The sequence below is a fragment of the Solea senegalensis genome, linkage group LG18 (genome assembly GCF_019176455.1).
Source record: "Solea senegalensis isolate Sse05_10M linkage group LG18, IFAPA_SoseM_1, whole genome shotgun sequence".
Taxonomy (NCBI): domain Eukaryota; kingdom Metazoa; phylum Chordata; class Actinopteri; order Pleuronectiformes; family Soleidae; genus Solea; species Solea senegalensis.
The window spans coordinates 7,556,718-7,578,321 of record NC_058041.1 but is presented as its reverse complement, the minus strand read 5'-3'; the positions used below and the strand labels follow the sequence as shown (position 1 = coordinate 7,578,321).

Sequence of the window (21,604 nt, the reverse complement as noted above, 5' to 3'; positions counted from 1 at the left end):
TGAACACAATGTGGGAAAGAGATACGCAGAGACAGTGTTGCCAGTGAAATCATCAAAATCATGATTTCAATGGTGTGTTTTTGCTCAAACAAAATGAGAAAACCAGCAAGTAGGTCACAGACTGCAGCAGAAATAAGTAGCGTGCAGCGTGTAAGTAGTCTCTGAATTGATTCATACAGGTCTGCGTTTGAATTATTTGAATAAAATAAAAATGCTGCTATATTCTCCGTGACACTAGGTGGCGACATACAATAAACTATTGAACTCACCAAATGGGAGGAAGTCGTTCATTTCCGGTTAATGAAAATGTAAACTCCATTACTGCAAAAGCCTTAACTACCCCGGAACATTTATAGTGATTGTGTTTATGTCTGTGTGTTTTAGGTTAAAATGCGTGGAATGGTGCGTTGTATGTTATAGTGCTCTGCTAGAAGTATGTGTTCGGGAGAAGCGTGTACATGTCAGCAGAGAAGCCACTAAAATAACAGATAGCCTCGTAGCTAACCAAAGGCTAACTGCCTGAAACTAGTGCAATTGTTTTCATTATCCCCGATAATCACTTACGTAATTTAGGTTTTCGCCGGACATCAGTCAAAATGCGGAGAGGAGTTGGAGCTGGAGCTATTGCCAAAAAGAAACTGGCAGAGGTAAAGTAAAATGCGAAAATGGTTTGTATAAAAATAAACAAATTCCACTGCTCAACTTTCATATTCTGTACTTACACAGGCAAAATACAAGGAAAGAGGAAATGTTCTTGCTGAGGATCAAATTGTACAGGTAAAACAACCATTATGTTTTATACAAAAAATATAGTCGGTATGTTAATAATTTAGTATTTACTATGATATTAATTCGGTTTATGAAAGATTATATTAGAAAATTGGATACAGTGTCAGTCCTACTAAAATACAAGAAACATAACAAATTGCTCATTTGCAATGCACAGCAACAAAAGTAAACATAGCATCTGTACCCAGGTGGTGACAGAAAATGGTTTGGTTATGATAAGAGTTTACATATTATGTAAAATCTTGTTTACAAGTGAGACTTCTATGTCCCTGCTATACTTTGTTGTTTTTATGACAGATGTCCAAGCAGCTAGAAACCTTTAAATCGAACCTGGAGGAATTTGCCAGCAAACACAAACAAGAGATCAGAAAAAGCCCACACTTCAGGGTTCAGTTCCAGGAAATGTGTGCCACCATCGGAGTTGACCCACTTGCCTGTGAGAATTGTATTTATTTAAAAGGTGTGTTTAAATAATGTTTCATGTTTACAGGTTGAATATATATATTCCTCTTTTTACCCCCCACAGCTGGCAAAGGTTTTTGGTCTGAGATGCTTGGAGTTGGAGACTTCTATTATGAGCTTGGTGTACAGATTATTGAAGTGTGTCTGGCCCTGAAACACAGAAATGGAGGTCTGTAATTTGACAATGAAAACTAAGTGATTATCATTGTATTTTGCTGCAAGCAAAGACACAAAAACAGCCTCAGGATGTGTATTTTCTTTCAGGACTTATTACTTTGGATGAACTCCATCAGAGAGTACTGAAAGGGAGAGGTAAATACGCTCAGGAAGTGAGCCAGTGAGTACCATGAAACAAATATTGCATGTGTCTGTTGGTTTAGTTTTATCTGTCTATCTAGGTTCAACTAACATGCCTTATTATTACCTACCGTGTAAATTGTGTCTTTCCATATTAATTTAACCATCATATCTATGATTCCCAGAGATGATTTGGTGAGAGCCATTAAGAAACTGAAGGTGATGGGAAATGGCTTTGGGATGATTCCTGTGGGTGGTTCTTACTTGGTGCAATCTGTCCCAGCAGAGCTCAACATGGACCATACAGTGGTTCTGCAGTTGGCTGAGGTAAAGTCTTTGAATTCTATTTGTGTACATAGTTGTTGGAATACGTCTCCAATGAATCACTGCTCAAGTCTGATGTAAATCCCTAGGCTACAGCAGTAGAACAAAAAAATACAGTGAGAAGCTTGGAAATTGCATCTTGTATTGCCTGCTTTAAGCACTGTAATAAATGTACTATTTAGTTGTTGTTTCACAGATGTTAAAACTTCTGAATAGGGCTTGGAAAAAGTCAGTCACTAACCTGTCTGAAGGATTTATCATTGGTGTTTGTTTGTAGAAAAAGGGATATGTCACAGTGAGTGAGATCAAGGGCAGCCTGAAATGGGAGAAGGAACGAGCTTGTCATGTCCTGGTAAGCTACTGCACATTACATTTGTTATCCTTTTCAATAGTCTTTCATGTGATGTAATTAGGTTTGCTGGTTGTTTCAAAAATGCAGTTGTGCAACATTATTATGAACCCTGCCCTTATGTTTCCAGGATCACCTGCTGAAAGAAGGCTTGGCCTGGTTGGACTCTCAGGCAGCTGGAGAAGCACAGTACTGGCTCCCTGCTCTCTTCTCTGAGCTCACATCCCGCGATGTCACACCAGAGGAGGCCAATCAGATGACACCTTAAAAAAAAAAAAGAGTAAAGATGGAATGACCTGGACCACGAGCTGCTGACAGATTGAGAGAGATATTGGTAAACAAAATGTGCCTGGCGTGGAGGCACATGTACAGGGGTTGGCTTGCTTACTGGAGGTGGCAGGCTGGTTGACCTTCCACTGAGATGTTTTTGTGGCAACAAGAAACAAACTTTACTCTTTGGGCTCTCAATGGCAACTTCTATGCAGCAAGTGCACTTCTATGCAGCAAGTACTTTCAAAGACAATTTCCAAAGAGATTTCCTTCACACAGCATATTAAATTCATTGTAAGTCATGGGTAGTTTCTGATCATTGTCAATGCACAAATAATAAGAAGGTTGAATTCTGCATTCATAAACAAAGACAGAATCAGCAGCATTCTATTAGTTGAACTTATTTTTATTATACCAACCATTGTTATGATTACTGACAAAAGTCCACTTGTTAGACAACTCGGTGTCTTCCACGACAACAATAACAACTCATCCGATCACATACAAATGGACAGAGATAGAATAATAGATCTAATCAGTGGATAATAATTACCGCTGAGAGATCTCAAGTGCAAAGCTTTGCTGTAAATTAATAATTGTGGTTAATATATCATGTGCTATGCTTTATTTTAAATATAAAGACCCTTTTTTAACTATTCTGATCATTGAATCACCTCATGATTATTCTTTACGGTTTATTTTTAGGTATTAAGCTTTTCTTCCTCCCAAGCAGCCTTTTACTAGTGCAATACTAAAAATATACCACCGGTTTAAGATATATACAGTGGATTTCTTTCCAGAGGTTTATGTAATTAGAAAAATTTTAAAAGACAATTAGTCAACAATTGCCAATAAGTCAATAATTAGTCTCCTCATGTTGAGCAACATTACCTTGTTTGGTAACAACTCTATAGAGGGTAAGGTGCAGTGTGATAATTAACCACTGGTTACTGAATGTAATGCACACTTATGGACGACATAACTGGCAGGTAGAGTAGTATCCTTTGGGAAACTGAACATTGTATGGCACTTAAGATTTAAAAAGAAAAAAAAAATGCTGAAAATGAAGGCACAGATCTTGAAAATTCCCACATAAGTTACTGACACAGGTTAATTTAAAATCAGTACACCATAATCTTATTGTATAGGCCTTCATCGAACGTCACACCTCCATGTGTAAGCCACACATTCTGGACTGAATCTGTCATCTTCCAGATGCACTTCAATAAAACTGCTCCAGAGCATCAAAACAAATGAATAACTGTTTCCCAGGATTTTCTCCCCTTGACGATTAGACTAATGTGTAAAACTGTTGGAACATATGATCACCCAACTAGTCAAAACATCATATTTGTTGGACCACATGTGTGGCCCAGGTGCAGATCTCACAGCTCGTGGCTGTAAACATGATCTTCAAACACAGACTGCTCCATGTTGTCACAGATCATGGTGCAGAAGGGACACACTCTGTGACTCTGCTCGTGCTGCTCCAGTTCGTCTTGGGTTATGCCAGGGAATCGCTCCCTGCAGTGACAACACACCAACGTCTGCCGGGGACAGAAATAGAGACAACACTTAGCAAGTGGTAACAAAATATGGAGCAGATTATGTTTTAAAGTCCATGTCAAAAATAAACAGTAAACAACAGCCGTGTGTGAAAATGCAGGGACCACATCGTTGTTGACCTTTAGAATACTGAGCCCTAATTCTCCAGTGCATGAACACAGTGCTGGAAACTATTTTATGTTCATCACAAATCAAACAACTGGTGCAGATTCTTGTTAATACATTAAACATATTTAAGACATATTTATCCAAATCTATCAGAACATTAGGTCGAAAGATACTGCTGAGAAACAATAACTACGATTTAGAAACAGACCTTTATCTGACATAATAGTTGACCTAGTTATTGCTCAATGAAAACATGCTTTGGTAAGGAGTCATGTGAAAGATGGCTCAGCTAACTGGACCACATTCATATTATTTGACTCACCTCTTCTGCTGCTTCTGCAAGGTTCTCTGAAAGGGAGACAGGTAACTGATTACCTTATGGTCAGGAATTACTTAAAACAAATAACCAACAAATCAAGATCACTGATCATGTAATCCATATTTAAAATATTTACAGATTTGCCCTTAATGATCTGATTTACCAACAGATATTAGTCATAGCTGTTTCTGTAGAAGTAGTCATAATATCCATCATTGGAATTTCTGTTTTTTTCAAATGAATGAGGCAGAGGTTTCCATGAAAGACACTGTCTGATAGTGTCTGATATCTCAAAACCTCACTAAAGAATACCCTAAGGGCGCCAATGAGTGAAGCGACCCTTTAAATTGTAATAATAATCTTAATGTATTGACTTTCTCTGGTGTGAAAACAGCCAAACATCAATATCAGAGGCTGTTCCTCACCTATGTTTTCATACAGGCTGTCAAGCTGGTCAGGTGTCTCCTGCTGCTGCTGCTGCTCATGGCTGGCTGAAGTGTCTCTACCAGGTGGGTTGGTGTCCGGCTGCACTTGTAGTGAGTCGGCAGCCTGTGCTGCATGCAGATCAGAGTAAACACTGCGCAGGCCTTCGATATCGCTTCTCAGATTCTGATGGAATAAATAACAGTTGAGTGACAAATACAAGGCGACGGTGAACGGTGAGTGTGTGAGAGTTTACCTGGTTTTCAATGATGAGCTCTTCATTCTCATGTTTCACGAGCCTCATCAGGTGTTCCTTCTCTTCTATGAGGCCATCTTTATCCGTAATCGCTTCAAGTGCATCTCTGAGCTGCAGCTATACAAAGTAAAAAGAAATATGCATGAATTATATTTCAACACACATGGGGGGGGCCCATCTGACTTGTACACTAAATAGCCAAAGGAATGTGAACATGAAAACACTGATTTATTGTTGAAAATGTGATTCCAAAGTCATCGGCATTTATTTGCTCCCGACACAGCCTCCATCCATTTGGTTCCTAACTTTTCACCGGATTTTGAATCATTGCTGCAGAGATTCACTCCCATTCACACACCCTGAGGTTGGGTGATGAGATGTGGTTTCACTTGAATAGCCGTGTGGTCCTGTTATTGTTCTCCCAGCTCTTGGACAACCCTGCACTTAAACCCCCCCACTTTTTTGTCTTTATCTTATTTATGTCAATCCTTCAATTTTGTGGGTTACATACTTAATTCTGCTCAATTTGAATATTATACATTATAATGTACGGCACACAATAATATATATGTTGTAACCATTGCTTTGAAAAGTGCAATATTAAGTGAGAAACTGAGAAATAGAAAGAAGTATGTTTGTCAAGAAAAGTTGGAATTGCAATATTCCCAAATACTGAAATATACTTAAGTTTGTCTCTAATGATGCTTGGGTTTACCTCAAGTTTGCTACTTTTCCGTTGTTCCTGATCACATGTCATCAACACAGTATCCAGCTGCTTCCTGGCTTGCATCAGCTCTTGCTCCAGACACTCCATTCGTGCCTTGGCTTTTCTGGTCTCTCCCTTCTCAGCCGCCAGTTTCTCTTGAGTGTCGTGTAGCTGGTTGACAAGAGTCTGACACTGCACCTAAAGAGCACAAATCATTAAGCTGTCCTGCCTCATGAGACTGATGAATTTACAGTTGCTATTTTTTTTATTATTATTTGTTCTCACTCTTAGATCATCCTGTGGAGAATCCTGCCGTGTCCCCAGCTGCACCAGCTCCCTGCTCAACTCCTGGTTCGCCCTCTTCATGTCTTCTATGTTGTGTGCAATGCCCTGAAGCCTCTGCAGCTCTGCAGTGAGCCTCTCATTGTCTCTCTCACTACTCCGAAGATCCACCTGTCAGAAGGTAAACCACAGACTTTAATGTGATCACAATTAATCATTTTCAAAGGAACATGCTGGATTTGTAGGCTGTTTTTTTTAACCTTTGGGATTTCTGTTTTTTTTGTGTTTAAGTGAGCTTGACGACTTTCAAACGAGACATTATTATTGTCTCACTGCTGTCACTACTCACTGCAGAACTCAGTCCCCAACAATAGCACAGTGTTAGGAAATTATTAAGTAACTTCTCTTTGTATTTGTGACTTCTTCTTTAATATTAACAAAATAGTTTAGAGGCATTGAAGAGCAGCATTCATGTTTTTTGTCATGGGATTAGCTAATCTGAATAAACTCAGTCTTATCGTTTACACAACAGATTTACCTGTAGGAGCTGGTTGCTGTCTTTTGCTTTGAGCAGTTCTCGTTCTCTTTCTCTGAATTTGCTCCTGAGCCTAAAATGCACAGAAATGTTTTGCAACAAATTCTATTGTATGTATGTATTTATTTAAAAAAAAGAAGAAAAAAAGGTGCAGACTTGACTCACTGGCTCATCTCCTCACTTTGAACATCAATCTTGTCCCGCAACTCCTGGCGCTCGTCTTTCAGCTGGTTGATCTTTAGCACAGCTTGATCGTATTTCTCCTGAGTGTGTTTCTTTAAGAAGAATGAAGAAGAAATGTTACAGGAGGGGACCAACAGAAAATCTTGTCAGAGCCTTTAATAAAATAATACAATTGGCTTTACCTGACTTCTCCTTGATGCTTCATCATAGCTTGAGATCAGCTTATTCTGCTCTGCAGCATTTTGCTCCTGAATCTCTGCCTGCTTGGTCTGGACCAGCAGCTCCTCCTGGTGCAGACATTTTATTGCGGTTAGGTTTTCCATACTGACAGTGTGGTGGAGTTCAGATTTGATACATGCACTAAAAAAAACAAACCTTGACGCTTTCCATTTCCTGGAGTTGTTGCTCTAAAGTGCTCTGTAGGTTTCTGTTTAGCTCCTTGATTTCATCTAGCTCTTTGACCAGGCAACTGTTTTCTTTCTCTTTCTGTTCACTCTGACCCTGTGCAAATGAAAGAGGACCAAACATCAAAGTTCAGTCTCTTGTTTGTCTGTTTTCTCTGTTGCACAATGAGCAAAGTGCTGTGCTGTAAATTAGACATACGTACTTTTAAGATGTCAGCCTCTTGCTCTTTCTTCTGTAAGTCAGTTTTTAAGGCTGCATTTTCCTCTCTTTTTTGATCCAACTCATTCTGCAGCTCAGCTTTCTCATGCATGCTCTGTTCCACCTGCTCCTGTATTCAGTAAAACACATGCAGGAAATATAAGCTTCTGAGAGACAGAGACCTGTTTTAATCTCCTATATTAAAACATTAAAATATTCACTGTCACTACATGTCGCACTAGGACGAGTCTCAAGATGTTGGTAGATGTTAGGGAGCAAACCAACCTACCCTACTGTATATAATGTTTTTTACGGTCCGTTATTGTGGCCTTGTTGTCTCCTCTCATCATGTGATCATTATCTCTTTTTGTATTGAAGTTGCAATGAGTTGAGTACTTAAAATTAAACTATAGATGCATGATATTGGACTTTATGCCAATATCCAATATGTCAATATATCAGGAGTGCTAAGGCCGATAGCCGATACCTTTTTTTTCCCCAACTGCAGAGGTCTATCAGTCTCTTCTGTAGTAAGATTTACAATGTATTTTTCATACTCTTGTAGTCAAGGAGGTAGCAGCTACTGTTGTAGTCGTAGTCATATCGTGAATCTCTACTCAAAACTGTGTATATTTCTCATGATCCCATCTCCTGCATCCCAAACTGGAACTGTTATTGCCAATCTCTGAATAGAATTCTTGATATTTTAGACATCTGTTTCAGCAGTTTCCGGTAATGTCAACCCTTTGCAGTTGGTACCTGTGTTGTAATAACCATGAGGTCATCATCTTGGCTGCTGTCCATGCTTTGCCCCTCTGGAGTTTTGAAACAGAAAGGAGTGCTGGCCCCTCGCACTTGGCCCTTGCTGTCAGTGTAGCAGAACTGGTAGAACTCCATCTCATCCTTTGGCAGGTAATATTCTGATTGGACAAGATAAGTAGAGGCAGAACCACAGTGATGCAGGGTCACAACTTAGAAGAATATAATTTATTCAGCAATGACAAATCATCTGGCAAAGAAAGTCAACAAATTAGATAGTCAGGTTTACAGTAAGGTAAAAAAGAAAAGAAAGAAAAGAAAAGCACTAAATCCCTACAATGGAGAAGCCAGGCTTTGTCATGTTCATTTTTATGGTGGTTGTTTGTAGAAAAAAAAAATCTAACTCAAACCAAATTTTATCAAAAAGATCACTATTGCAACATGGGCATGTGTCTTATGCAGGCAAAAGAAATGGAATGTCAAGTCTAGGTTGTTGTCGTTTTGTGTGGTTTATGGTCCTAAAACAAGCAAACAAGCAAACAAGCGAAAGAGCAAAGGAATTCATCTGCCTCTCTTGCTCGATTAAAAACAAACACATAGGCCCCAGATGCAGTGTTGTCTTTACATTTTTAATGCCAGCTTTTGTTATTAATCACATCTGTGTTCTTGCTGCTGCAAACTCTTTGTTTTTACCTGTGAAAGATCTCCTAAAATGAAAACAAAACGTTTAACTGCATGTTTGTGTCCACAGATTAAGATTTATATTTAACCTCGTTGGCACAATTGCAGTGTACATTTCAAACAGGACCCAATATGTTATCAAGGCAATACTTTTCCTTACCCTTAAAAACAGCTTGCCTCGTCACTGCCTCTTGTCCTTCCATATTCTGATTTGACTCCACCCACACAAACGTATGATAATCCTTTGCTGTGCTCCATCCCACCTGTAAAGGAAACATTATTCCAATTTTAACCCGGTTTCCCCTACCACATGTTTAGAGTCCAATAAAAATATTTTATTCTTGTGTATATACCAATACTGATATACTGGTCAGATACCAATTTGTTTTACATCTTTTAAACTGCATTCAACAGCCATTTCCTAAACCTTATGCTTCAGCTATGTGACAATTATTCTGTTCCCATAAGGAAGAAATGAACATGCATTAACAATAACCATGCTGTTGCTGCTTTTTATCTACTTTTTAAGTCCTGCATGTAAGAATTAGTGAAATTTTATGGTGAGAGTGCATTGCAGATCTTGCCCTCAGATGCCCTCAGATTTCCAACTCGGAAACTCAGAGCAACCTCACCTACCCCAACTTAGGATGCCAAGATGGCTTCCACCAAACAAACACTGCTATGTTTACCATTTCTGTCTTATTTGTTACACAGTAAATCAGTTATACACATAACACGGTAAAAACATTTTCCATAGATGTTGCAACATTGTTGGTATGTGCAAAATACTAATGATTTATACTGTAAATCACTTCCACAGATACAAACATGAACAGGATATATGAACATGTAACAAGAACATTAGGTACTTTTTTTTAATGTTTTTCTTGTTTCAATATGCGAACGAGTGTTTTTAACCAGCATTTGACCGATATCGATACCAAGTATCACATTGTTTTTTTCCTAGATTCCAGAGGTGGAGTAAACTGGCGAAAATGACTTGACTTGTGGAAAATTTACAATTATTCAAATACTGAGGGGTTAACATTACATTACTATTGTGTACAAACCTGGCAACCGAGCGACACCAACACCACTACCTGAAATTTTATTTGATGCTTCAAATCCCACAAAGGAAGGTAAGTTGGTTGCTATTTTAATCTAACACGAGTAAACTTGGTGGATCAAAAGGTTAGTGGTTATGATAAGTGCATAAAATGTGCCGTTTTCTTTTTTCACATGAACAATTTGGTTGAATGGGACCGTAAAACAGTCCTTACAGTGGCTGTTAATGATCAATGTTTTACTGATTCTTGCAGGAATGACTTGCATATGTGCGACTCTTCTAGATTTCCCTCACCTTAAAAATGCCCACCCAGTCTCTAGATTGGGGCTGGAAGGCTGCATTGAGGGTAAAGCGACAGGTGATGGGGGTTGAAGGTGGATAGGACTGAGGGATGTCGTTGAAGACCACCTGGGAGAAGGGATTTTCTGCTGCTGCTGCTGCTGCTGCGTCTGCTGGACTCTCCATACTCTCCTACCAACAAACGTATAAAGAGTGATGATGAAATAACACTTCACAGTGCGTGTGAGTGAAGACAGTAGGTGTCACACTATTGCCTGGGTTAATATGATAGAAAACTGCACTGTTTAACCCACAACATAGTTTCCCCTCTTCCTGTTGTTGGTGCTTTAACATTTTAAAAACACAAACCACTGCTTGTTACTTCACTAAAAACTGACACTTTTCACTGTTTACACATTGGCGTTCTTAAAACTGTTCCCTTTACCTAGAAATGACATTTTATCTACTTTTGAAAAGTACTTTGTGAAAAAAAACACTGTCATACACAAACGAAAGTAGAAGTAGAATAGACTATAAACGACGGCACAGACCAGATTTAGCTGAAAACAAATGTTATATAACAACACGTCAAATAAATAATTACGTCATGATGCTATAGTATTGAGGTAGAGACATGTTTACTTACAGGACACACTGCTGTCGCAGTACCGAGCTTCAACAACTCCTGAAGCGCTCGATGTCTGTGGCCTAAGGAGTGCTGCCTTCAGGTGCTCCTCGGAGATTTGTAAATCGAAATTAAAAGTTTTACGACAGATGCAACTTTTAATTCTCCACTAACAGTTCACATCTAGTCCATATTTTTCAAGACAATAAAGTGAGAACCTTCACAGACAAGACGTTTTTTTGGCCTAGATCTGGTCCAATGAGGTCTAGACGCCAAACCCTTCTTTCCGATTGTATATGAAGGCATCAGTGTATGGTGCATTGTGGGAATTGTATTCGAGTTTAAAAGTAAGTGTTACTCACCCCTTAAAGAACACAAGAGGGAGCCAGACTCTTCTCTTCTTGTTACTGATCCAGTTGTGACATTGCAAATTTGTGGCCACGTTTTAATCTACTGAAGTAAATGATGATTATCAGCTGGACTTTAGTAAATTAAACTCCATATTGTGGATAAAATGTATAGGTTTGTGATGAAAATAATCTTAAACAAAAGGAAATCTTGTCGGTAGGAAACAGTATATATATATTGACTTCGTGTGTAGGACGCAGTTCCCAATATGAGGTTTAAAACGTTTGCTGACCCTCTCTATAATTGCATTTTGTAAGCATGTAAGTATATATGTATATATATATAATAGAAATAAAAAAAAATCAACACATATGTAAAACTTTGTTAAAATAACTTTTTGTATTATTCACAGTTTTCCTCTCTTTACGAGTTACAATGGAACGCATTATCCTTATGTGCACCTGTGATTCATCCATGTATGTCTTTTCACATCGGTGAGCTAACAACCAATCAGGTGTGAGAACCCTTAAAGGCTGCGGCTTATGATTGGCTAAGGACGACCGGATCCCGGGTGTTGACATGAGTTACTCCCATTTGCCCCAAAGCGAGACTTCAACACACTTTAACGTCACGATCGACCGGCGAACAACAACAGCGTCTGGGACAGAGTGACGTGACCGCGTACTGTTGTTTCTCACCACGAACAAGAAGATTCGCTTTTTGTGAACGGTAAAGTCACGACCTTTTTACATGTTTAAAAGTTGACTGTGAAGCCTTAGCACTTGTGGTTAAAGGGGGAAGTAGGCATCTCGTTACCATGGCAACAGCATGGCGCCTATAGGCCTGTGCTAGTAGTTTTAGCTTAATGTTTGCTTCATTTGTAGAACTGGGGGCATAGAGATGTCGTTGGACCACCATTTTATTGGCTATGGCTGCAACAATTAATTAGTACAATTAGTTTATTATTAATCGACTTCTAAATTAAACACAATTGTTAATTGGTTTGAGTGATTTCATGAACTAATTGTTTGTGGTGATTTTATTTATTCTTTGTTCTTTTGCTCACAGAACTTTGCTTATCATGACAAATGTTTTATAGAAGAAGATTATTGATTATGGATAATTGTGGTTTTAAAGTGAACAAATATAAGAGAATAATGTTCACAAATCTGAGGTAAAACATTCCAAATCATTTTATATGTTATATGTCAAAGTGTGTTTGAGCAATGCATACACATTATATTGATACATTGTCTGCATTATGTTTTAAACCTATCACACATTGTATAATAGTAGGGCTGCAACAATAAATCAGTTATGTAACAATTACAAAATTAATCACCACCTATTTTAATCATGGGTGAATCCATTTGAGTTTTTCTGTAATTTAAACTTCTTAAATATGATTATATTCCGGGTTTTTTTTGTTTTTTGTTTTTTTAGCTTTGGTTAGTTTGAGGACAATTGGAAAACAATGATGGACATTTTTCCCAAATTTCTGACATTTTGTGGATCAAGCAACTCAGTAAAACACAACAAAATAATCAATAATGAAAACAAAAGCTTGACTTAAAAGTACAGCCCTTAAGTACAGCGTGATCGACGCTTTAATGCGTCATTATTTATACTCCAGCAATATGACAACGATCAGACAATCTGGCAATTCCTGATCTTGGAGAGCAGAATATTTCTCAAACCACCAGGAATAACAATTTACACACAAGGGGAAATCTTTTTTAAGGCAAACATCTTCTCCTGCCTTTATTTAATACCTCTCCATATAAAAAAACACACACCACTGCTCCAGTACATTAAATTATAATTTCCTGTCACTGTAATTGTATGAAGGCTCACGTCGCCCACGTCACACACGTGTCTCACACACACTCATCAATTAAATACCAGCGAAAGCACATGACATAATTGACATCGGTGGAGAAATCTTAGCAGGTGATCTTTAAAGCGCCACAATGACAGCTAAAGGTTGACGAGTGTAGGATGACGGCCTATGGTTAATTAATGTTGATTCGTTCATTAATCAAGCAGCCGCTGTTGTGCAACCCTTCCACTCCATTATCAGATATCTGACTGATAACATGTTTGTCTGACATGGCATCTGATGTACGCTGTTCTCTTTTGTCCACTCTTGTGTTCTTCATTCTCAATTTTCCTGTCCAAAGCTAAAGCTGCTCCATTTCATGACGTCCTGCCTGCTCACTTACACCCCCCACACACACACACACACACACACACAAACTGTCGCCACACTTTTCAGCACAGATTTAAATTCAACAACTCGGAGGCACTGAAAGGCACTGCTCCGATTTCAGTGAACAAATATCAGGGATTATCCCTCAGTGCTCGCTCCCTGCTGAGGTCTTCTGCTCATTTTCTGCTCAACATGTCCCGAGGGATCGGGTGTTTGTCTGCACAGTTTCTAATTGGTCACCAGATCCTGGTCAACCAGCAGGCCCAGTGCTTGAGTGTGTAAGTCTTCCTTGTGCTGATACTAATCCACTGTGTGTGTGTGTTCTTCAAAGACCTTCGAGGCAGATGTGGCTCTTTGGTTCGTGAGGACGTCTTAAAAGGCTCTTCAATAAAGATTCCTGGACAACAAAGCCCTGATCCGCTCTCCACTAATCCTCACAAATGTAGGGGTAAGGATGCAGGTGAGTAAAGGTCACTTGACGTAAACTAATTCTTTAGGTACACAGACTTAAAGATGACCATGCCGTCATGAATCTGGATGTTTCAGAGATTTTGTGGGTTTTATTTTGTGCTGGATTATACTGAAAATGTGTTTGCATTGTACTTTTTTAATCTACTGCTGTAGTTTTAGCTCCCAAAGTTGTTTATGGCATCTTTTGAGTAACCAGAACTGAAAATCAGCCGATTGTGATTTTAATAAACACTTATCAAGGAGAACAAGTCAAACATTTCATATCAATTCTGTCTCATACCACCGCAGATTACTGGAAATGCCTGTGGATTTCATGGCTGCCTTTTAAAAGGTGCATCTTACTTGTAAAAACAAGGGTGTCGTTTGAATACATTTGGTATTTGGTATAATTTCTTACAGACACTTAAAAACAGTTCATTCAATAGAGAAAAATCCCCTCGAAACAGACAACTTACAGAAGTGTTTAGTGCTGTAGTTATGTCTTTACAGGTAAGGAAATATCATTTAACAGTTGAACTGGATTAAACCATTGTTATCTGAGGAGTCGTTAACCACATACTGCTGTTATTGTTGTTGACTCTTATGAAGAAGCTTGGAGAAATCCTTGGCAGTGCTGTAACAGTATACGCGCTGAGGTCAGAGGAGCGTCTCAACCCAGTGTGAAGCTCACGGTCCAGGGTCAGGATTATCCAGATCACTGGATCAAAATACAGTTACCTAGCACCGTAACCTCCCACAGTGTACCTGGGATATCCCTCCTTAAAGTGCCCCAGTATTCTGTCAGGATCATTACCTACAATTAACTTGACCTCACCTTCACCCTACAAGACACCAGATAGGGGGCAGAGGTGAACAGCTGAGACGCTGGTGTGAGGATCGTTGGCCACTGTGCTCGGGTTAGAGTGCAGACGGACATTTGCACATGAGGAAAAACATAAGTGAAAATTAAACTCACTTAAGTTTGTCTCTGTAACATTTTGCTGTAGCTCAGTGGCCATGTGGGTTGTTCTGTTTGGATGAAATATCTCAACCATAGTTTCTTGTGAATGTTTGTGGCGATATTCACAATTCATGTTCCCAATAGATAATAATAATTATAATAAGCTGGGTGAAACCCTTAACCTTTATTACTGTGCTTGATTTTTCTTTGTGTTTGACAACATTCAAACTTCAAAATGTACTTAAATAGAAAATGTCTGTTCCATTCAAACCACTTTCAAATGAGTTCACAAGTTTTATTCTGAAAAAATTATGAACTTATTCAAATAGATTCTATGTCTAGAATTGACAATAAACCTTAACTAAATGTTTGGTTTGAAAAATACAAATAAAAACACTGCTGTTGTCATGTACAGACAGGTTTGGGGAGTAAATGTCTGTAAAATAACCATTGCATATGTTAGGCTCAACGAAGGAGAAGCAGTAATTCTTAAAATTGAAATGATGCACAATAAATAATATTATAGAGTACGAGTACGTCTCACACACATTTGTCTGCTGATTGAAGACTGCATCCACATTACTGTAACACAAACTGTACACAAAAATGCTCCCTCAGTCAGGTCTGATAGTATTGCTTCACGTTTTTTGACGTTTCTGTTCACAAAAAAACAAATGGAGGCAGATTTTGCGATCACAAAATCACCAAAAGTTACGCAGTGCAGCTTTACGTACTGTGTGGGGAAGTTTGTGAAATGTCACTTCAGACCAATTTAATATTAATTACTTGGGAATGCTGAGTGAGCAAATGTACATTAGAGCGTGCAGATCATAGGCAGCGTTTCCAGTGGTAATGGGTGGCACACTCAAAGATCAAAGGCGACGGCGTAATTACTCAGCATTCACGCAAAGATTTCACCTCATGTTTAAGTGTGAGCGTATTGTGGACATGGAACACCTGCCACGCAGAATGCAGCCTGGCTGAGTTTGAGTGTGCACAATCGACAAAAGGAAATGAGGATGAGCTGTAAAGAATAAACTGTAGGTGGCGGTGACGACATTTTCACATTATTTGGCAGAACCTTTCCAGCTGATATTTGTTTGTCCCATCAGTAGATTGTTTACCTCACTGCCTCTGCTTTTGGTATTGTTTTTTTTATGAGAAGCAGTTGGAAGTAAGTAAAAGGCATTCACTTGTTCTTGTGCATCAGTGTGAGGATTAATTTCCCGGGCTATTGTTGCAGTCTGTATCCGTCCTGCCACGATAACCCTTGAATGCCAGTGAGTGAACAACGTGCTGACAGACAGAGCACTCACCTGATGAGAGCAATGGAAACGGAAACATGATTCCATGCCCGCACTTACACCATGTACTTTGTTCGGTTTGATTGAATTTCATTATGACGCCGTGCAGCGAGTCCCATTAAAAAAACACCAAACTATGAGTGTGTGTGTAACAATTGCCCAGCATGATTTTTGTTTACTTGTTTGCAGTCACATAGGTATAATACACTGTGCATATATGCTTGTGTTTCTCCAGGATGGGTGTACCTGTGGACAGCCATGACAGAAACAGTGATGTACTTAAATGTGAGCAGCGGGGAGAGGACGATGTGGATGAAAATCAAATGGAAGAACATGCCCGCCGCATCCCGCCACCCGCCATCAAGAAGAGGAGGAGAAAATGCAAAAAGAGGTATTTAAGCATCTCCTTCATTTATTCTTCCCACAGTCGTTTTCCCATCGCAGGTATTTTAACAGCTGGACGCCCTGACAGCCATGATTTTTATAACTTGTCCTTGAGGTTCTTAAGTTTTTAGTTTTCACATTTTGTCCTCATCTTTTGGGGGGGAAAAAAAGGGAAGATGAGTGTAATGAGGCATCTGTGAGACCTCACAGCAAAGCAGATGTCTGTCCCTCTCCTCGTCTCTCTTCTCTTCCAGATGACTGTGGATCAACATGACCAACTGCAAATATGAAAGTGGTACGTTTGAGACGCTTCTATGATCATTTCCACTGATTTAGGCCTTTGCATTTGACAGACATCTGTAAACATGTAGGATAAGCTCAAGTAGTAAGTGTACACCATGTGGCCAAAAGTCTATGGATAAACACCACTTTAGGTATAGCCTTACTTTATCACCATGGCAATATTCCCATTTACAACAGTCAAATAAAACGACTAACCAAGCCAACACTTTTCAAAACAGAAGTTCCAAATTGTGCAACAGGAAGATGGATAAAAAGAATATATAAAAATATGGCATATTAAAGGTACAGTAAGCAAGATATGTTCTGCTTTGATTAATAATTTCATAACAAATAAAGTGAGAGGGCTGTTCTAGTACTGCTGTTCTTTATAAACGATTTCCCACCACGATTATCCGGACCAAAATTATTGCGATTAACGCTACTATTGCGTTGATTTAGATTTAGATTCTTAAACTTAAAAAGGTGTATCCTTCCATGTCCACTTACGTTGATCAGAAACATCGCAGATAGGATACTCGATTTTCTAATTGATTACGAATTCTTAAATGCCATTCTAAAATCTGGTTTCTTTGCTCCATAAAACAATGAAATCATGAAAAATTCATCAAACAACGTTTGAGAACCTTGTCATTTTTTTTAGGTTTGAAAAACACTGATCCACATTTTTCAACATTATATGGATCAAACGATTACTTGATTAATCTAGAGAGTAATCGAAAAATGTATTATATTAAAAATAATCGTTAGTTGCAGCCTTAATATTTATAAAATAGATTTATAAGTGATGAGGAAAGAGGCAGCTCCCCATTGTGGCATATTAAAAAATAATCACAATGAAATATTAATGTTTTTCTTCATTCACAATTATCACGATAATAGACTCACCATTCACCGATGAACTTACTGTAAGTACTTTTTATCATGATGAACAATAATATGGTATACTGTCCCAAAACTAATACACGCCATTTAAAAGAGAGCTTCAGGTGAACAACTTTGAAGTCATTTGATGAAGAGCACAAGACACAGACAGAGTTTAAAACCTGCTATATTTCATCCAGTTAACCTACATTTCCAGATAACTAACTGGCAAGTATTTTAGAATAAGGTTATTTGACTGCTATTTTTTTTCCACACATCCTACTTAGTTGTTTTCCTTATCTTCAATATCCCACTTAATCACGCACAACTCATTTTGTTCACAAATATGACGATTTTATGTGAATAAGCGCAACGTTACATTGAGTTTTCTCTCGTCTTCTCAGTGTTCTGTGAATTAGTATCCTTATTATTGCACGTTTGCAGTAATGGTGGCTGCATTTATTTTGAGAAACTTTAATATTGGCGTCCCCACACCTTCAATTCCCTATTACGATAAGCGGTGTTAGAGATAGGAATTTATTTCAGTGTTTCAGCTATTTTCCATTGATTCTGCAGCTCTAAGTGAACATGCTGTTAAAGAGAAAGACTGAGGCAAATAAATGTGTTGCTATTGGAACACGTGTATTGAATTGTCTTCTCTGTTATGTTAGGGTTGTGCAAACTGTTAGTTTTGACGTGGCAGAAACAGAGCAGTGACCCGAACCTCACCTAATACATTTGAGATCAAGTGAAACACGGAGCGTCAGCCCCAACTTATCACTCAACACCAGCTCACTAATGTTCTCGCGGCTGAGAGGGAGTAAATCCCTGCGCTGTGTGCGTCCAAAGCCTTTTTTTGGAGTGTCTGAAATCAGAGGAGTCAGACCTGTGTGTCCACATATCTCTGCCCATGTCGTGTACAGTAAATCTATATCATTTATTCATGGTATGATTTATCGTGAATCAATATCTCTTCGATCGGCCCCGACAGCAGCAACATTTTGCAACCGCACTCGTACACAAGCAAAAACGTACAAGGCAATACAACCATTAGTATTTTCTAACAATACTAAAGCATTGATAATACCAATAATACCAAGAAAAATTACTAAAAGAAAAAACTGGATAAAAATAGACTACTCTATTATATTAAATTCACATAAAATGGAAATTTGCCTTTGGCAGTGGCAATAACACAACATAGACAACATTACAAATATCAAATAGTATATAAAATAAGTAAAAATATATATAACAATGTCTACTTTAGGGTATAAATAGTGAACTAAACTGAGCTTTAAAAGTTAAAAGAAAGCTTGTGCACACATGCTTCCCTACTTTTATTCATAACAACCACAGCGAATGGGATGAAGCTACACACAAAGAGAAAATGTCTTATGTCTGCTTTGCCTCAGTGCGTCGAGCTGCTCGTCGATACGGCCTCAGAGAGGCGGCGGACGGTGAGGAGTGGACGCTGTTTTGGACCGACTTCTCGGTGTCCCTGGAGCGCGTTAAAGACATGAAGCGTTACCAGGTATTTGATTGAATTCACTCCGACTTCCCGCAGCCACATTACGGTCATCATCATAAAGAGCTAATTGGACTTGGACTCAACACTGTCAAATAATTGTCTTGTAATTCAATTGCTGCACCTGGAGGTGGATCACGGAAGACTGGCCACTCTCCTCTTTCACCCCGTGATGTCTTCTAATGATCATCAATATCACCCTCACCCTGATTTTTGTAGAGATTTAATGCTTTTAAGGGCACAGTATTTTGATTTGTAAAATATTTTTGCAGTCTAAGTGGGTCATTCAGTTACTATTCAGCAAGTTAAAACCCATTTTACTCTGGTGTACAATATCCCCTTTTATGCTGCACACAGTCCCACTCATAAAAATATGGAGCGGTCTTCATATGTGAACGTTACCGCTGCCATCTACATTTTGTTTTTGGTTTTTTTTGTTGCAGAAAATAAACCATTTTCCTGGCATGAGCGAGATCTGCCGCAAAGATTCCCTGGCAAGAAACATGAACCGCATGCGCAAGCTCTTCCCCAGAGACTACACTATCTTCCCGAGAACGTGGTGCCTCCCTGCAGAGTCAGTCTTGCGCCTGTTGTCTCACTCTTGCTACCTTTTCTCAGCACGTCTCACTATCACTTACTCCTTATCCCCGTTGTACTTTGCAGTTACAATGATTTCCAAGCTTACACCAGGGCCAAAAAGAACAAGACGTACATCTGTAAGCCGGACACGGGTTGCCAAGGCAAAGGAATCTTCATCACCAAATCCAATAGAGACATTCCCCCCGGAGAACATATGATCTGCCAGGTTTACCTCTCCAAGGTGAGGCAGGGTCTGTCGAACAGCACGCGGTTGCTCAAAAAAAACACGCCAAGCTTGATGTTTAAAATGTGTGTTGTTTTGTTTTGTTTCTCCAGCCTTTTTTAATCGACGGGTACAAGTTTGACTTGCGTATTTACGTGCTGGTGACGTCGTGTGACCCATTCAGCATCTTCGTGTACAAGGAGGGACTGGCTCGCTTCTGCACCACACAGTACAACGAACCGACACACGGCAATGTGGTGAGACATGTCACAATTTAGACACGTTTGCGCAAGCGCACTTTGCATTACCGTAATTATGTGACGGTTTGTGCTATCGCAATTGGTTTCTAAAAGCTGAGAAGTTGCAAGTCAAAGTCAACGCGTGGTTATTACGGTGATTTCACTCGCACTTTTGCAGGAAGCCGGAGAATCAGCAACTTTATCACCAGAGAGGAGAGAGTTGGAAAAACATATTTTCCATTTTTAACATTTTCAAATTTAACACGCAAAGTCTGGTGTTTATGTAAAACTACAATAACATTTTCTTCATTTTAAATTGTTAATACACCGTTTTAACATGCAGGTAATTGAACAAAGAGGCTTTAGTAATAGACCTTCTTTTAAATTTTCTTTTAATTGATACATGAATTTGCCAGATAATTGTAGCAGCTCATATGGTTTTGTTTTTTTTTTTAAATTAAAATTCAAAAGGCTAATGCAGTTTAAAATCCTGACATTTACAGTGTGTAAACCATACATGTCTTTGCTGTGACACTGTCTCTCCTTGCGTTTCTAATTTTAGGACGACGTGTGCATGCATCTCACCAACTACTCCATCAACAAGCACAGTGAAAACTTTGTCCGTGACAAGGATACTGGCAGCAAGCGGTAAAAATATCCTATAACCAAATTCTTTTACATCTCTAAACTCCTAAAATATCACATTTTGTCATCAAGTGACTCCTTGTTCTCTCCTGTAGAAAACTGTCCACCCTTAACAAGTACCTGGACTCCATCAGGTGCAACACAAAGAAGATGTGGGGCGACATTGAAGACATGATCATCAAGACTCTGATCTCCGCTCATCCCATCCTTAAGCATAATTACCACACATGCTTTCCCAACCACACCACTGGCAGTGCCTGCTTCGAGATCCTGGGCTTCGACATGCTGCTGGATCACCGCCTCAGACCCTGGGTGCTGGAGGTGAGAGAACATCTTTAAACAAACCAGAGAGGGAACTATGATGGTTCTTTTTTTGCACTGTATCCTTCAAAATGTAAAACACACACTCTGGTAAGCTGGTTTGTATGTGACTCAAACTTCCTCGGCTCCATTTTCCTCCAAGTACCACCAGAGGAAGCTCGTGTTCCACTGGTGGTGCACGTACCAGAGTTTGAGAACCATAGTTTTAGTGCATATAAAAGGCTACGGCTCAGTCATATACAACAGACTATATACAAAAATGGACGTAGTCTTTCAGTTGTAAAATAGAGATTTCCAAACCGGAAGTTCACTGGCGTCACCTGCAGCCACACTCCTGTTTGATATTGATACCAAGTGTTCTATTTTC

At 39.0% G+C, this 21,604-nt stretch overlaps 3 protein-coding genes across 5 annotated transcripts in view; 2 read left to right on the top strand and 1 right to left on the bottom strand.

Annotated features, from left to right (window-relative positions):
* The first annotated feature begins 268 nt into the window (after positions 1 to 268).
* On the top strand, positions 269 to 2,793 carry snf8 (SNF8 subunit of ESCRT-II). 2 transcript variants are annotated; one of them, XM_044014581.1, is made up of 9 exons: positions 269 to 526; positions 596 to 647; positions 727 to 777; positions 1,087 to 1,225; positions 1,316 to 1,420; positions 1,516 to 1,588; positions 1,734 to 1,875; positions 2,150 to 2,224; positions 2,352 to 2,793. In XM_044014581.1, exons 2-9 carry the CDS (start codon positions 597 to 599, stop codon positions 2,487 to 2,489), a joined length of 774 nt encoding a protein of 257 aa, XP_043870516.1. In that variant the 5' UTR covers positions 269 to 526; position 596; the 3' UTR covers positions 2,490 to 2,793. The 2 variants fall into 2 exon arrangements, with proteins under 2 accessions (XP_043870516.1, XP_043870515.1); XM_044014580.1 differs by having other exon boundaries at positions 269 to 647.
* An 88-nt stretch (positions 2,794 to 2,881) lies between these two features.
* calcoco2 (calcium binding and coiled-coil domain 2) lies at positions 2,882 to 10,983 on the bottom strand. The gene is made up of 15 exons (XM_044014572.1): positions 10,904 to 10,983; positions 10,273 to 10,449; positions 9,073 to 9,175; positions 8,232 to 8,392; positions 7,477 to 7,602; positions 7,245 to 7,370; positions 7,052 to 7,156; positions 6,852 to 6,961; positions 6,690 to 6,759; positions 6,155 to 6,322; positions 5,879 to 6,067; positions 5,164 to 5,280; positions 4,910 to 5,093; positions 4,488 to 4,513; positions 2,882 to 4,038 (listed from the first exon to the last, which is right to left on the bottom strand). Exons 2-15 carry the CDS (start codon positions 10,441 to 10,443, stop codon positions 3,877 to 3,879), a joined length of 1,818 nt encoding a protein of 605 aa, XP_043870507.1. The 5' UTR covers positions 10,444 to 10,449; positions 10,904 to 10,983; the 3' UTR covers positions 2,882 to 3,876.
* Positions 10,375 to 21,604, top strand: part of ttll6 (tubulin tyrosine ligase-like family, member 6) — a 17,112-nt gene continuing 5,882 nt past the window's right edge. Inside the window, exons 1-11 of one of the 2 annotated variants that reach the window (XM_044014569.1) lie at positions 10,375 to 10,513; positions 11,730 to 11,959; positions 13,771 to 13,899; positions 16,390 to 16,545; positions 16,796 to 16,833; positions 19,118 to 19,236; positions 19,674 to 19,804; positions 19,894 to 20,050; positions 20,146 to 20,289; positions 20,834 to 20,919; positions 21,012 to 21,237. In XM_044014569.1, the coding sequence (XP_043870504.1) occupies positions 16,391 to 16,545; positions 16,796 to 16,833; positions 19,118 to 19,236; positions 19,674 to 19,804; positions 19,894 to 20,050; positions 20,146 to 20,289; positions 20,834 to 20,919; positions 21,012 to 21,237 (1,056 nt within the window). In that variant the 5' untranslated portion in view covers positions 10,375 to 10,513; positions 11,730 to 11,959; positions 13,771 to 13,899; position 16,390. Of the gene's footprint in view, positions 10,514 to 11,729; positions 11,960 to 13,770; positions 13,900 to 16,389; positions 16,546 to 16,792; positions 16,834 to 19,117; positions 19,237 to 19,673; positions 19,805 to 19,893; positions 20,051 to 20,145; positions 20,290 to 20,833; positions 20,920 to 21,011; positions 21,238 to 21,604 lie in introns of those variants that run through there. The other variant, XM_044014571.1, reaches the window with a different exon arrangement.